This window comes from Myotis lucifugus, unplaced genomic scaffold, assembly GCF_000147115.1.
Source record: "Myotis lucifugus unplaced genomic scaffold, Myoluc2.0 scaffold_1668, whole genome shotgun sequence".
Taxonomy (NCBI): domain Eukaryota; kingdom Metazoa; phylum Chordata; class Mammalia; order Chiroptera; family Vespertilionidae; genus Myotis; species Myotis lucifugus.
In genome coordinates, this window is record NW_005872716.1 from 31432 (window position 1) to 45905 (window position 14474).

A 14474-nucleotide genomic window follows, 5' to 3' on the forward strand; every position below is an offset into this window, starting at 1 on the left:
GGTCCCGGAGGTGGCGGATCAGAGGGCGCAGGTGAGCCGGGCTGCGCAGGTGAGCGGGCCGCGCGGGCAGGAGCGGGGGGCGCTGCGCGCAGGGGAGGAGGGGCCGGCGCGCGGGCAGGAGACGGTGCTGCTCGGGGGCCCGGGTGCGCGCGCGCAGGGGAGATTGGGCCCGGGGTCTGGAGCCGCGCGCAGGTGTGGGGGGTTCGCGCGGGGCCCGGTGAGAAGAGGCCGGGGATTAGGGGCGCCGGCTGGCTCACCCCAGACGGCCCTTCGGGGACGCGTGTCCCCCGGGTGTTGGGGAGCTCGCCGGGGGTGGAGGGGGGCAGAGCCTGGTGAGCGCTCCTGGGCCGGTTGGCGCGCTCCTGCCCGGCCCACGGGTGCGGCGCGGGGGGCGGGGGGGGGGAAGGGGGCGGATGCAGTTTTCCGTTTGGGGGAACCCAGGAGCCGCTGGAACCGGGGAGGCGCTCACCGCTTCCCTGGGAAAGGGTCACTCCCTTCCCAGCTCCTACAATAACGACAGCGCCTCTTTCCTGGGCACTTGGTAACTTTATGAAAAGGGTTTTTACGGGTCTGGGAAGATTTCTGACCCAAGGCAGAGAGAGGAGGGGGGAAAGCGAGATGAGGAACCTTTTATCCAAAGGCGTGTGTGACCTGTCACTTCCTGGGCGTTTCCCGCGTGCCAGGACCTGCTGATGCTTTAAGGCTAATTCTCAGACGTGGCCACACGTGGCTGATGCTTTAAGGCTAATTCTCAGACGTGGCCACACGTGGCTGATGCTTTAAGGCTAATTCTCAGACATCATCACACATGGCTGATGCTTTAAGGCTGATTCTCAGACGTGGTCGCCCGTGGCCGGCCGAGGGAGCTGAGAAGCTGGGGCGGGAGGCCGGGCATCTGAAGGCGCAGGAGGGCGGCAGGGGCCGGTCTGGGAGGATGGAGTCTCCACCTGCAGGCCCTTGGCCACGGGAAAGCCAGCAGGGTGAGCCGGGGAAACTCAGCGACATCCGTCAGAAACCTCCCTCCCGCGCAGTTGGACCGCTTCTGACACAATCCTCCCACGTGGTTTGTGGCACAAAAACAAACAAACAACGAGAGGCAGGTTTGTGGATAAAAGTGTGTGGCAGGCTGCTGCGTGCCCGGGCAGGACAGAGTGAGGGAGCAGAGGGTTTGAGTGGGAATGGGGTTTGGAAAAGGAGGGTGTGTGGGTGTGTACTGGGCAAGAACTCATGGAGCCGCGTGGGAGAAGACAGGCCAGAGTTCAGGAGTCCTGGGGGTGGGCTGGGGCTGGACGAAGGCGCGGGCCTGAGTGTCTGACTTTTAAACGCGTGTTATCGGGAGCATAGATGTCCCAGCTTCTCAGAAGCCGAGCCCTGAGCTGCCATCAGGCCTCGTCTCTGGGCATGTCCTTCCCCGCGGGCACACGCCCACTTCTGGAGGCCGCCCAAGTGGCCCAGGGTCAGCCGGGCCAGAGCTCCGCAGCGCCCAGCTCAGAGGGGCCATGTGCCTGGGAGCATTTGGCGACTGAGGCTTGGGAAGGCGCGTGGGAGCCCAGCCTGTGGAGGGCGGGGCGGGGGTGTCGGAGGCTCCGGGTGAACCCCAGCTTCACCCCAACAGTCATCCTCACTGTTCCCTGGGGATAGATGGACCCACAGTTAGAGCCACACATGTTCCCAGAATTGTGCATCTTATCATTCCAAGAGCTGTTTAAAAAACACCCTTTTTGTGGTTAGATTACTTTATTATACAAGTGCATTTACCAGAAAAATGAGGAAAAGAGGGGAAACCTCACCTGTGTGTCTGGTTTAAGGATTTGGTCCTGGGCCTTTTACCAAACAGTCTCACACGGTGACCGCCTGGCAGCTTGTCCTTGTGCCGAGGGCTCCCGGGACAGGCGTGCCCCCCACACCCGAGTGTGAACAGCAGGCTCCAGCGGCGCTCTCACCCCCGCAGGTTCACGCTGCCTCCTGTGCGTGGCCAGAAACGCGGGGTGGGGGTGGGGGGACGGTCTGCCTGGCCTCCCGGGGCGGCTGCCACCCCCTCCGGTCCTGGGTTTTGTCGTTGGTGTCGTCCGAAGTCCAGTGTTTCCGTCTGTGCCACACCTTCCGCGGACTCCTTCCCGGAGCAGCTGCCCGCTGTCCTGTGACCGCGAGGTTCCTTGTGTGTGTTGGGCCGGCCGGGTGCTGTGCTCGGATCCACGGTGGGTGTCGCCACCCTCGTTCTGGATGTCACTGCACAGCCTCCCGCGTGTGGCCTGGTGGGTGAGGCTCCCGTGGTCCCAGCTGCGCCCCTTTAGCGGGAGCGTCTTGTTCACCTGGGAAACGGGCTGATGGCGCCCGCTGCCCAGGCCCGAGCGAGAACGTGGTGAGGTCACAGGTGGCAGATTGGCAGGTGCTCAAAGCTGTTGTTATCTGTGACAGGCTGCGTCACCGACCGATGGCCCCAAATAGCTTGTGTCCTGCTGTCCGGCCCCCCCTGGAGAGGCAGTGTGTTTGGGGAGGGGGCTCAGGCCTGCCAGGCGGGGGCAGAAAAGGCAACTTCCGTTGAGTTCGCTGGAGCCTCGCTGGTCCCCAACATCCCCCTCCCACGGGCCTGTGGCCACTGTGCTGTGGGGACACCCAGGCAAGCCCCCGGGGGACCCTCTGAAGAGCAGCCGCCCGGACACCCCCAGGCATTGCTGCCTGGCCAGGTTCTCCCCAAATTCCTGACCCACAGAAACAATGAGAGATGATAAGACTGTTTAAGCCACTAAGTCAGTGGTTCTCAACCTTCTGGCCCTTTAAATACAGTTCCTTGTGTTGTGACTCAACCATAAAATTATTTTTGTTGCTACTTCATAACTGTCATGTTGCTACTGTGATGAATCGTCATGTAAATATCTGATAAGCAGGATGGTCTTAGGCGACCCCTGTGAAAGGGTCGTTCGACCGCCAAAGGGGTCGCGACCCACAGGTTGAGAACCGCTGCAAGTTGAGGGGTAACCAAACATGGAGAGAGGGCTGTGGGTGCACCCCCCTCTCTCCCTGCCAGTGGGAATCCGAGCCCAGCTGAGCCTCTGGGCCTGCATGGCCCCCACAGTGGTGCTGGTGCCCATGTTAGCGTGGTCCCCGGGAGGGTGGTGTTGGCGCCCACGGTAGCCTTGGTGACAGTTCTCTTAGGGGATGTGACGAGGGGGGCTCCGAGCCCGCGGCACCCTGACCTCGTCTCCGTGAGGAGAGGGCGGTGTCCCTTTCGGACGGGAACAGGCCTCGTGGTGAGTAGGTGCTCCAGGCCACACAGGCCTCGTGGTGAGTAGGTGCTCCAGGCCACACACGAGTCCCCGTGGGGCCCGTCGGCAGCAGGAGCGGGTCCTGCCTCCCAGGCAGTCACCGGCCCCGGCCCGGCCCCGCAGGCAGTCACCGGCCCCGGCCCGGCCCCGCCCCGTGGTCCTGGTCCTGGGCCTCTGGTGCGGCCTGTTCCTCAGCCCCCAAGACGCTCCGACAGCCGCCCGGGGCCTGAGTCATCGGTTTTGTTGGTCCCAGCAAATATTTAATAAAAGATGGACGTGTCAAATGAACGGCTCAGCAATCAAAAAAATTTTCTTTTTAAACATATTTTTATTAATCTCAGAGAGGGAGGGACGGGGGAGAGAAACATCCATGATGAGAGAGAATCATTGACCGGCTGCCTCCTGCAGCCCCACACTGGGGATCGAGCCCGCAAATCGGGCCTGTGCCCTGACTGGGGATCGAACCAAGACCTCCTGGTTCCTAGGTGGACGCTCAGCCCCTGAGCCACACGGGCCGGGCAGCAGTCAAACACTGAGCCTCGGCCGTGTCACCGCATCGTCCCAAACGCTCGGGACCACGGCTCCTTTAGCTTCTGTTTCTGGAGGTCAGATTCCCATTGAGGGAGCCTGTGGGGGCGCCAGGCAGCCCCATGGCTTTCCCTGGCGCGACTCCTTTGCCAGGTGTACACACACCCTCCCTTAGCTTCAGCTGTGACCGCAGAGCCTTGGTACATGGGCATCGTGCCCGGACACCCCAGGAGGGGCGAGGGGTCAGCGGGTGTGCAGGGCCAGTTACCCTGCGGCTCCCCGGCTCCCCGGCTCCTCGGACGTGCCGCTGGGAACGGCGCGGGGGTGGCTGACAGCCCGAGCGCGCAGGCTGCTGTGTGTAAGTCTACGGAGAAAGCGCCTTTGGGTCTGTGGCTGCTCCCAGGTCTGCATCTGCCGGTTTATTTTATTTATTTTTTGTTAATTCTCACCCAAGCATCTTTTTCCATTGATTTTTCAGAGAGAGTGGAAGGGAGGGGGAGAGACAGAGAGGAACATCGATGTGTGAGAGAGACACACCCATTGGTTGCCCCCGCACGGCCGGGACCAGGGCCAGGGATCGAGCCTGCAACCGAGGTACAGGCCCTTGACCGGGAATCGAACCCGGGACCCTTCCGTCCTCAAACCGGCGTTCTCTCCACTGAGCCACACTGGCCAGGGCTGTGTGACCCTTCCAGGAGGCCTCCATCCGTCCACCCGTTGTTGGTACTTACTGTTGCCGGACCCGGCGTGTGCCGGGCAGAGCACCTGCGGGTGGGGGTGGGCTCTCACTGGACCCAGGAGTGGCCTTGAACATGTCACCTGGGTCCGGGAAGGTCAGCTCCCTGAGTGTCCTCCGCATCTTTGTCCCGGCAGGACTCGGCGCGGCGGGTGGAGCACAGGCGGGGCCTCTACGCGAAGGGAGAGCTGTGCTGCCGGGTCCCGTGACGAGAGGCTGGCGTGAACGCCGTGTGCGTGGCACAGGCAGCGACCTCGCCGCGGTGAGAAGCACGACAGCAGGTGCGTGCACCTCCGTGTCAGCCCCTGTCTGAGTCCCGCCCCCACGGCACCGTCCATGGTCACGGGTGTGACACGGGTGTCGCCCGGCTCGGTGCTGAGGACACAGGTGACTCCGGGCGGGAGCTCTGCAGCAGCTCGGCCGTGGCTGTGGGGCTTCGCTCCGGGAGGCGCCCCTCTGCCCCTTCTCCTTCCGTGGCCTCCCCACGCCCGCTCTGGGGCTGCTGTTCCCTGTGCTGAGGTTCCTGTGCCTCATCGAGCAGCTGTTTCTCCCAAAAGCTCCAGTGGCACCGCCCACGTGCCAGTCACCTTTCTGCTCACCCGACACCCACGTTCATGGCTTCCATTCTCCCTCCCCGTGGCCGTTCTCCTTCCGACGTGGGTGGGGACCCCGGGACCTGCGGCAGCGGGTACAGCGGGTGGCGGGCAGGAGCCGACGGCAGAGGGCTCCTGTGGAGAGCGGCCACAGCGTTTGGACAGGTTCAGGCCTCGGCCTAATGAGAGGGCCCGGTCCCCTCTCCTGGCAAAGCCACGTGCAGGTCCCGGCACAGTTATAGCCAAAGGCTGTGGCTGTGAGCTTGACCTCATGGCCCGAACCTGTGGTCCCAGGTGGCTGAGTGATGTGGGCTGCGGGAGGGGCAGTAAACAAAGCTTGATCAGGTGCATGTGATTGAGTGGATTCGAAACCCACGAGAACGTTATAAACATCTTGGCCACGCCCTTACTGTGCCTCATGGGATCTGCTATAAAATAAAGACTCGGCTTGCAGGCCCTGGCGCTGTCTCTCCATCAGAGAACAGCGTCCCACCCGGCCCAGCTTTCTTCTCTTGTCTGTCTTTTCTCTAATCCTCCACCGCCCCCCCCCCCCAGGTTCACCCATGGCCGTGCCGGCTCGGCCCAGGCTCCTTGCCACGCTGGCTCCATTCACGCGGCAAGACGGGGGCTCTGCTGTCAGTCAGAGGAGACCAGCTGCAGGTCCAAGAGCATCTGAGCTGCGCTGGCCTCCTCCCTGGGGGGAATCTGCCGCCAGGACACAGTCGAGAGGGGGCAGCCCCGTGGGGCCCGAGATCCTGGCGGCAGTGGCAGGGAGAGGTCTGCGCTTTGGGGACCATCTGAGCAGTGTCTCCCTCCTCAGGGCCATGGCTGCAAGATTCCGGCCCAGCGCTCCCCACACCAGTGCTGCCAGCAGCGTGGCCGCGGCCCAGGCCCAGGGGCAGTGGGGCCGCGCCTGGTAAGGATCCCGCCCGTCTTCCCGGCTGGGGACAGCGTGGGTGGTGGGGAGGGGGCCGGCCTCAGGCCTGTCCTAGACCATCACAGCGTCTCCTTGTCGAGGCTGAGGAGGGAAGCGGCCTCCGCTCTTATAAGTGCAGCCGGGAACAGAAAAGGAAGCTGGAAACGCACTCACAGCCCGGCGGGCGCCTGGATCTGAGGCCGCTGGCCTGGGTTGGGACTGAGGGGTGACTGCGCGTCCCCCACAGCCCACAGCCACCTCGCTGCGTCCAGACGCTGGGCCTGGGCTTCCTGTGGGTGCCCGATGTGCCCCGTGCACGGCCGGAGGGTGCACGTGGAGTGGCCGCCTCTCCGAGGTGCTGGCTGGCTGGCACACGGCCGTGGTGGGGAGGGCAGAGGGACAGCCGGCGTGACCATGACCGCGCCGCCACCGCACCGCCTCTGCAGGGAGGTGGACTGGTTCTCCCTGGCGAGCATCCTGTTCCTGCTGCTGTTCGCGCCCTTCATCGTGTACTTCTTCATCATGGCGTGCGACCAGTACGCCTGCTCGCTGACGGCGCCCGTGCTGGACCTGGCCGCCGGCCGCGTGCGCCTCTCCGACATCTGGGCCAAGACGCCGGCCGTGACGAAGGAAGCCGCCCAGATCTACGCCCTGTGGGTCTCGTTCCAGGTGAGGCCTCCCCGCTCGGGGTCAGGTGCATTGCGTGCCACCGGCGGCGCCGTCTGCCGGGGTGGCCGGGGCTTTGTCCTGGCAGCGCCTCATGGGGGCCCAGGTGTGCCCGGCCGCCTCCCCATGCAGAGGGTGCCCCCACGCCCGCCCGCGGGGGGAGCCGCCCGAGGTTGGGGCGGGCTGCTGGGCAGTGGGGAGCTGCGGACCTGGGAGGAGTAACCACCCCGCGTGGGGATCTTAGTCCGAGGGGCCTCCACAGCCGCCGCCGCGGGCACCGCCAGGCCCGGGTGGTTCAGCGAGACTCTCCCGCAGGTGCTGCTGTACGTGGCGCTCCCTGACGTCTGCCACCGGTTCCTGCCCGGCTACGTGGGCGGCGTCCAGGAGGGCGCGGTGACTCCCGCAGGTAACACCGGCTCAGCCGCATCAGATCCCCGTCCCCTCGTCTCGGGGCCCCTCCCCTGCTGCTCCTGCCCGAAGGCTTCTCACTCAGCGGCTTCACGGCACCCAGAGCAGCCGGGGCGCCCCGGGCCTGAGGTCGAAGGTCACGTTCTTCAGTGGAGGGACCTGAGTGGCCGCCGGCCCCACCGCTGGTGCCAAAACTGGGCTAGTGGAGCCTCTCTCAGCCCAGACACCGCGTGCCCAGCACCACGTGCCCAGCACTGTGTGCCCACAGAGGTGTCGGGGGCAGGGTGGGTGTGGGTGGGGTGTTTTTTAGGGGGAGGCTGTCTGTCCATTCGTTCCCCACGATCTCCAGGAACCCAGGGGCCCAGAGGGAGGGGCGTGCCCCGAGTCCCACAGGCCGTCCCCACAGCTTCTCCAGCTCAGCCCCGGGCTACGGCAGTGCAGGCCGGCCACTCAGCCTCTGGTGACCGAACCGACGAGGGCCCGCCCGCCACTGCACAACAGGGCCGAGCCCCGAGTTCTGGGGGGAGACGTCAGGCAGTTCATTGGCAGGGCACCACGCCAGGAGCCCAGGAAGCTATGGCTTAGACCCAAGCTCTCCATGGCTTTTAATGAAGGTTTTGAAAGGCAGGATCGAGGGGTGGGCGTCAGGGGGCGTGGGAAACCCATTGGCTGGTTCTGCGCGAGCCGCCCGGCTTTCCGGTGTCCAGCTCCTGGCATCGCTGTGGCCGAAGAGCCAAGACTCCACAAAACACCGGTGACTGCATCAGCGACGTCATCTTTTAAAATACACACATACCTTTATTGACTTCAGAGCAGAAGGGAGAGGGAGAGAGAGAGAAACATCAGTGCTGAGAGAGAATCATGGATCCGCTGCCTCCTGCACGCCCCCCACAACCCGGACATGTGCTCTCACCGGGAATCGAACCGTGACCTGGTTCCTAGGTCAACGCTCAAGCATGGAGCCGGTTGGGTGTGATGTCATCTTTAGAGCAAAAGGCAGAAACCAAACACCTTGTGGCCTTTGTTATGGCGAAGCTGTCAGTGCTTGGTGCTCAGCGAGCTCCGTTTCTCTGTCAACCTCAGCAAAGTGCCCTTTTACTAGCAAACCCCTCCGGGACGTGCCTTGCCGCAGGCCCCCAGGACCCTGCCCGCACCCCTTCGTCATCTTTGGGAGCCACGTGCGTGGCAGCCAAGGCGATAGGACAGTTAGTGGAGGCTGACACCTGCCTCTCAACTTGGATCTGATCCTAAACTTGATTCCTGTTGGCGCCGGTTCTGTGGCCGTCGGGAGAATCAGAACCAGAGGAACCATCTGGGCCCGCCTCTCCCCAGGTGGGAGGTGCACCCTGTGTCCTGCCTGGGCCTGGAGTCGCCGCAGAAGCCGGCCGCGCTCGGGGCTGGAGTCTGGGTGCCAGAGACCAGAGACCAGGCCCCCGAGCAGCTGAGGCCCCAGCGCCCGTGGGGCGGAGCCGGCTGCCTCAGGGCGGGAGCTCGCTCTGAGCTCCAGTCTTGCCTCCACAGGGGTCATCAACAAGTACGAGATCAACGGCCTGCAGGCCTGGCTCATCACGCACCTGCTCTGGCTCGCCAACGCCCGCTTCCTCTCCTGGTTCCCTCCCACCATCATCTTCGACAACTGGATCCCGCTGCTGTGGTGCGCCAACATCCTGGGCTACGCCGTGTCCACCTTCGCCATGATCAAGGGCTACCTGTTCCCCACCAACGCCCGCGACTGGTACGCCCACCCGTGCAGCTGGTCGCGCCGAGGGGAGCGCACGAGGCCACCGGCCTTGTCTGTTCCCTGGGACGGGGGCGGGTGGAGCCCGCGGGTTGCGTGTCCTTGAAGGGGGAGCGTCGTGGAACTGGGCTGATCTGGGAGCGTCCTTCTCAGTGTCCGGTGGCTCCTGCGCTCGGGAGGATGAGTTGGGGGGCCCGGCCTGCCTTTGGTGTCTGGGTCGGGAGCAGGCAGGTGGGAAGGCGACTTCTGTCCGCAGGCGAAGACGGCGCTCGGCCTCTTTCTCCGGAACATCCGTGTGGCCGGAGCATCTCATGAGGGGACTTGTCATTTCAGCGGCTTTAAGAGAGCAGCTTCCCACAGGGAGTCCTTCCTTTCCCGGGGACGCCTGGGATCGGATTGTTGCCATCCACCCATCTATCCACCCATCATCCATCCATCTCTCCATCCATCCATCATTCATCCATCTCTCCATCCATCCATTTCTCCACCCATCCATCCATCATCCATCCATCCATCCATCATCCATCGATCTCTCCATCCGCCCATCATCCATCTCTCCATCCATCCATCATCCATCCATCTCTACATCCATCATCCATTATCCATCCATCATCCATTATCCATCCATCATCCATCCTTCTCTCCATTCATCTGCCCATCAACCATCTCTCCATCCATGGATCATTCATCCATCCATCATCCATCCATCTCTCCATCCATCCATCTTCCATCCATCTCTACATCCATCCATTCTTTTCTCCATCCATCCATTCACCATGCACCCCAGCCCCCCCCTCCCCATTTTCATCCTCCTCCTCCCTCTTCATTCATTCATCAGCAGATGTAGTTGGGTTCTCCGTAGACAGGTGTCGGTAGTGGGCTTCAGGCATGAATAAGATTCTTGTTCTGGGGGGGAGTGCTTACGTTTTAGTCTGGGGCCCAAACAAAACCAAAGTGTGTTCCCTTGGCCTCTGCCGCCCGGGCGCGGGCGATGGGCGGACGGTGGTGCCCAGTGTGGTACCAGGTGGTGAGGCGGCTCCTGTGGCTCAGGGAGGCCGCTGTGCGGCTTCATGGTCACGGCGCCTGCTGCGGACTCGCACGTTTCCTTCTGTCCCCTTATCCCGAGGGCAGCGGACAGGACGCTGTTGCCGTAATCGGCACAGAAACCTGTGTGCGCAGTGAGGTACCTCCCGGGCCTCCACCTGGGGGTCTGGGCGGAGTCTGGTCACCCCTGGAGAGGCCTGTGGGCTCAGGTAACAGGGTGGCTAACGGTTAAGCTTGTTGGCGCGGGAAGACGGCCGGGCGCTGCACTGGCTCAGGGCGCAGTGCCTTTTTACTGCTGGTCTTGGCATCCGGGGTCACTTCCAGTCACACGCGCGGCTGTGGACGGAGCACAACTTCAGTCCATTTGAGCGTCTCGCCCTCCCCTGTGCTGGGCCTCGCGGGCCCTGGAGGAGGAGGCGGGCACCTGGGTGCGGCCCCAGGAAGCCCTAAGCCGGGTGCCTGTCGGCCGGGCAGCTGCAGAGACAGCCAGGGGCCGCGGGGAAGCAGGAGGGCGCTGCGCTCTGCGCTCTGTGATGTGCTCCGTGGCTCGTTCCCGCCTCCGCCCAGATCACCGGCCCCCTCAGCACCACGGTGGGCTGAGCGCACGTGCCCGGCGCCCGAAGGAGGCCCGGGTGCGCCCCACACCCTGGACCGATGGTGTCCTTTCTTTATATTTTCCAGCAAATTCACGGGCAACTTCTTCTACAACTATATGATGGGCATTGAGTTCAACCCCCGGATCGGGAAGTGGTTCGACTTCAAGCTGTTCTTCAACGGGCGCCCGGGCATCGTGGCCTGGACGCTCATCAACCTGTCCTTCGCGGCCAAGCAGCGGGAGCTGCACGGCCACGTGACCAACTCCATGGTGCTGGTCAACGTGCTGCAGGTACCGTGTGGCCACTGGGGGAGCAGGAACCCCCCCCTCCCTGGGTGTGTGTGGGCGCGGGCTGGCCAGCGTGGAGTGGGCGCTCCAGTGCCGCCCTGGCCACGTCCCCAGAGCACGCCCGCTACTGGCTCATGTGTGTTCTGACCACTCCAGATCCGTCAGTGGTCCTGGCCACGTCACACCCGTGGCCTCCGCAGCGGTTCCCACGTGTCCTCCCCCGCCCCCCCCGCCAGGTTGTCGCCGTGGGTCTCAGGTGACCTCAGGGTGGGAGTGAGGAGCGTGTTTGTACCTCTGTCCCATCCGTGTAAATGGACGTTGGTCTCCTCTACCCCGTGGGCCACAGCGTCTCCCACCGTGCTGGCCACGTGACGTACGCCGTGGTGTGCAGGGACCGCTGGCAGGGCTTAGGCTGGACGCCCCGTGGGCAGGTCGGCCATGCCACGTGCACTGGGTTATGTGCCCCTCTTCCCCGAGACGCCTCCCTCTGCGGGGGGCCCCACGGCCTGGCCGTACCTCCAGGGAGGATGTGGGTCACCTCCTTGTCTTTTGAGAGTCCGGACTTTCCCCTCCGGGGACAAGCCTCCCCCTCCCCCCAGGCCCCAGGGCGGGGGGGGGGGGGGGCGGGCAGTGCCGGGACAGCCCAACCCAGGGGCTCATGACATGGGAGCCCAGCGCGCCCAGGGCCCCTCAGCTCTGCGACCCCCCCACCCCGACACACACACACACACACACACACGGGTGCGTGGTGGCACGCGGCTGCTCTGTCCGCAGGCCATCTACGTGCTGGACTTCTTCTGGAACGAGGCCTGGTACCTGAAAACCATCGACATCTGCCACGACCACTTCGGCTGGTACCTGGGCTGGGGCGACTGCGTCTGGCTGCCCTACCTCTACACGCTGCAGGTGAGCGCCCGGCCCTCCGGCCGACCCGGCGAACATGCCCAGCTGTGTGCCCGCGGGCGGAAGCTGGAGGGAGGGGTTAGTGTGGATCAGCTCTGGCCAGAGCCCCACGGGCACTCACTGCCCGTCCTGGAGCCCGAGACCCAGCGTCCCAGGGCTGGCTCCTCCCAGGGCCTCTCTCCGGGCGTGTGGGCGCCGTCTCCGCCCCGTGTCCCCACAGGGTCCCTGTGCGTGTCTGTGTCCTGATCCTCTCTTCTCATGAGGACCCCAGTCACCCTGGATTAGGGGGACCCCCGTGACCCCATTTTGCCTCCATCACCTGATTAAAGGGCCCAACTCCACACCCAGCCACATGCTGGGGGGCTGGGGGTCAGGGCTCCAACGTAGCGATTTGGGGGCCACACTCGGCCGCAGCACTTAAAGAAGAAGCCCAGTGGGCCCTGGGTGAGGAGTGGTTTGGGGGAGCTGGGCGGTGGAGGGGGCACATCCTCGTTTACCCGAATCTTCACACTGAAGGGCAGGGCGTCTCCTTCCTGTCCCGTCATCACTTCACGGGAGTCCGGGAGGCCCCGGCGTGCGGGGTGCAGGAGCGAAGGGGACGCCCCCTCGGGGTCACCGCGGGGGGGGGAGGCAGCCGGGCAGGAGGGGTGCTGACCCTGGGAGGGCACCCCCCACCAGCACGGGGTCGGCACGGCGGGCTGAGAGCACGTGGGCTGGGCTGAGAACATTCCGGAAAGATGGAGGAGCACCTGTCAGGGAGGGGTGTGCAGGGAGCAGAGGGGGGCCTTGAGGCACCCCGGTTCTGTGTGGCCGCCACAGAGGACGTGGGGGTGTGGGGGTGGCAGGACGAGCTGCCAGGCGGGAGGCTGGGGAGTCAAACAAGCCCGGCGCCGGCTGAGCAAGCGCTGATGTGGCCACACCCAGGAGACGGTCAGCCGCACAGCGTGACGCCCAGGGGCTCAGCTACAGCCTGGGCTGCATCTCTACTGCACGTGACGTGTGTGTGTGTGTGTGAGAGAGAGAGAGAGAGAGAGATACGTGTGTGTGCGCGCGCGCGCGCAGGTGGAAGACAGGTAGGTAGACACGCAATTTGTGCGTTTACACTTGATCCCAACAAGTCTCCAGGCAGGTGCCTTTATTTGCGGAAGAGGAAACCCAGGTAGGCAGGCAGGCAGGCAGGTGGGCAGGTTGGGGGACAGAGCCAGGGCCTGAACCCTGCCCCCGCCTGCCCTGACCCCCCTACTCCCGACCCTGCCTGTCCTGACCCCTGACCCCGCCTGTCGCCCGCAGGGCCTGTACCTGGTGTACCACCCGGTGCAGCTGGCGGCCCCGCACGCGGCGGGCGTGCTGCTGCTGGGCCTGCTCGGCTACTACGTCTTCCGCGTGGCCAACCACCAGAAGGACCTCTTCCGCCGCACGGACGGGCGCTGCCTGATCTGGGGCCGCAAGCCCAAGGCCATCGCCTGCGTGTACACGTCGGCCGACGGGCAGCGGCACCACAGCAAGCTGCTGGCCTCGGGCTTCTGGGGCCTGGCCCGCCACCTCAACTACACGGGCGACCTGCTGGGCAGCCTGGCCTACTGCCTGGCCTGCGGCGGCGGCCACCTGCTGCCCTACTTCTACGTGGTCTACATGACCGTCCTGCTGACCCACCGCTGCCTGCGGGACGAGCACCGGTGCGCCAACAAGTACGGCGGCGACTGGGCGCGCTACACGGCCGCCGTGCCCTACCGCCTGCTGCCCGGCATCTTCTAGACGCCTCCCGGGGCCTGCCCAGCAGCCGGGGGCCTCGGAGCCGGGCTGTGGGCCGCCCTCCCTCCCCACTCCAGAAGCCTCGTCTCGTCTGCAAACTGCGAAGCACCTGGCGTGTTTCTGGCCTCGTAAATGTCAGCGTGTCCCTTCCCGGGCCCGGAGGCTGCAGCGCCCGCGGCCAGCTTTCTCTGTCCGGAGCTCCAGGCCGGGGGGCTGACCGCCTCTCCCGCGGTCTGTGGTTGCTCCGCTGCGTGGGCCTGTGGCCTGGGACGCCGTCCGGCCCTGGTCCGGACGGAGGTGGCTCTTGCTGATTATGGGGGGAAGGCACGCCCGTGACCGTTTCACTGCTTTAGCCCCAGCGCCGCCCGGGCACCTGCCCTGGGCAGTGGGCTGCTCCCTCTGCGTCTCGTGCAGCCAACACGGCGCTGAACGGTGGTGGAGAGGCTGAGGAAGGGCTCCCAGGCCAGGGGTGCCCTTGGCTTCCCGTGTGGCTCACGCCTGCCAGGGGTGCGGTGACACAGAGCCAGGGCGGGTGCCCAGACCCAAAGTGAGGCCCAGTTGCGGCCGAGGCTCCCAGTGCCCGACGCCCTCTGGCGCCTGCCCTCCGGGAGGGCGTTTCCAGCTCGCTCGGACTGGCTCGGGCACCCACCACATGGGGGCCTCCCCGGGCCTCCAACGAGGTGTGACCCCGGCCTCGGGCAGGGCACCCCCTCTCCAGTGAGCACACTCTCCCTGGGGTGTTCTTGAAACTTGGCGTCCCTGCCTTAGTAGATAATGAATTCTTTATATTAAACTTTCCAGATCAAACTTCTGTGTGGTTTCTGACTCCCCTCCGGCCGGGTCCCGTCTGCCGGGCCGCCTTGTGCTGGGCCTGGGGAGGTACCCCAGCTTGGCCGCCTGCCCCCCAGGCAAGTGAAGGGAGACGCCAGCCACTGGTGCCAGGCCCGCACCCCGCCTGGAGGAGTGAGGAGTAGGGCAAGCTGTGAGCTCCATGCCCACGGCCTGGACGGGGAGAGGACAGACCTGGGGGGCTCCCCTTCA

The 14474-nt window shown here is 64.9% G+C and overlaps 1 protein-coding gene across 4 annotated transcripts; it reads left to right on the forward strand.

Annotated features, from left to right (window-relative positions):
• DHCR7 (7-dehydrocholesterol reductase) lies at positions 1 to 14240 on the forward strand. Of its 4 annotated transcripts, XM_014450034.2 has the most exons (10): positions 32 to 49; positions 4273 to 4517; positions 4668 to 4811; positions 5944 to 6039; positions 6486 to 6708; positions 7021 to 7111; positions 8635 to 8848; positions 10577 to 10781; positions 11553 to 11684; positions 12972 to 13436. In XM_014450034.2, the coding sequence occupies exons 4-10, from the start codon at positions 5948 to 5950 to the stop codon at positions 13434 to 13436; spliced, it is 1422 nt and encodes a 473-aa protein (XP_014305520.1). In that variant the 5' UTR covers positions 32 to 49; positions 4273 to 4517; positions 4668 to 4811; positions 5944 to 5947. The 4 variants fall into 4 exon arrangements, with proteins under 4 accessions (XP_006108081.2, XP_014305521.1, XP_014305520.1 ...); XM_006108019.3 differs by lacking the exon at positions 4273 to 4517 and having other exon boundaries at positions 1 to 49; XM_014450035.2 differs by lacking the exons at positions 32 to 49; positions 4273 to 4517 and adding an exon at positions 14 to 31.
• The last annotated feature ends 234 nt before the right edge of the window (positions 14241 to 14474 follow it).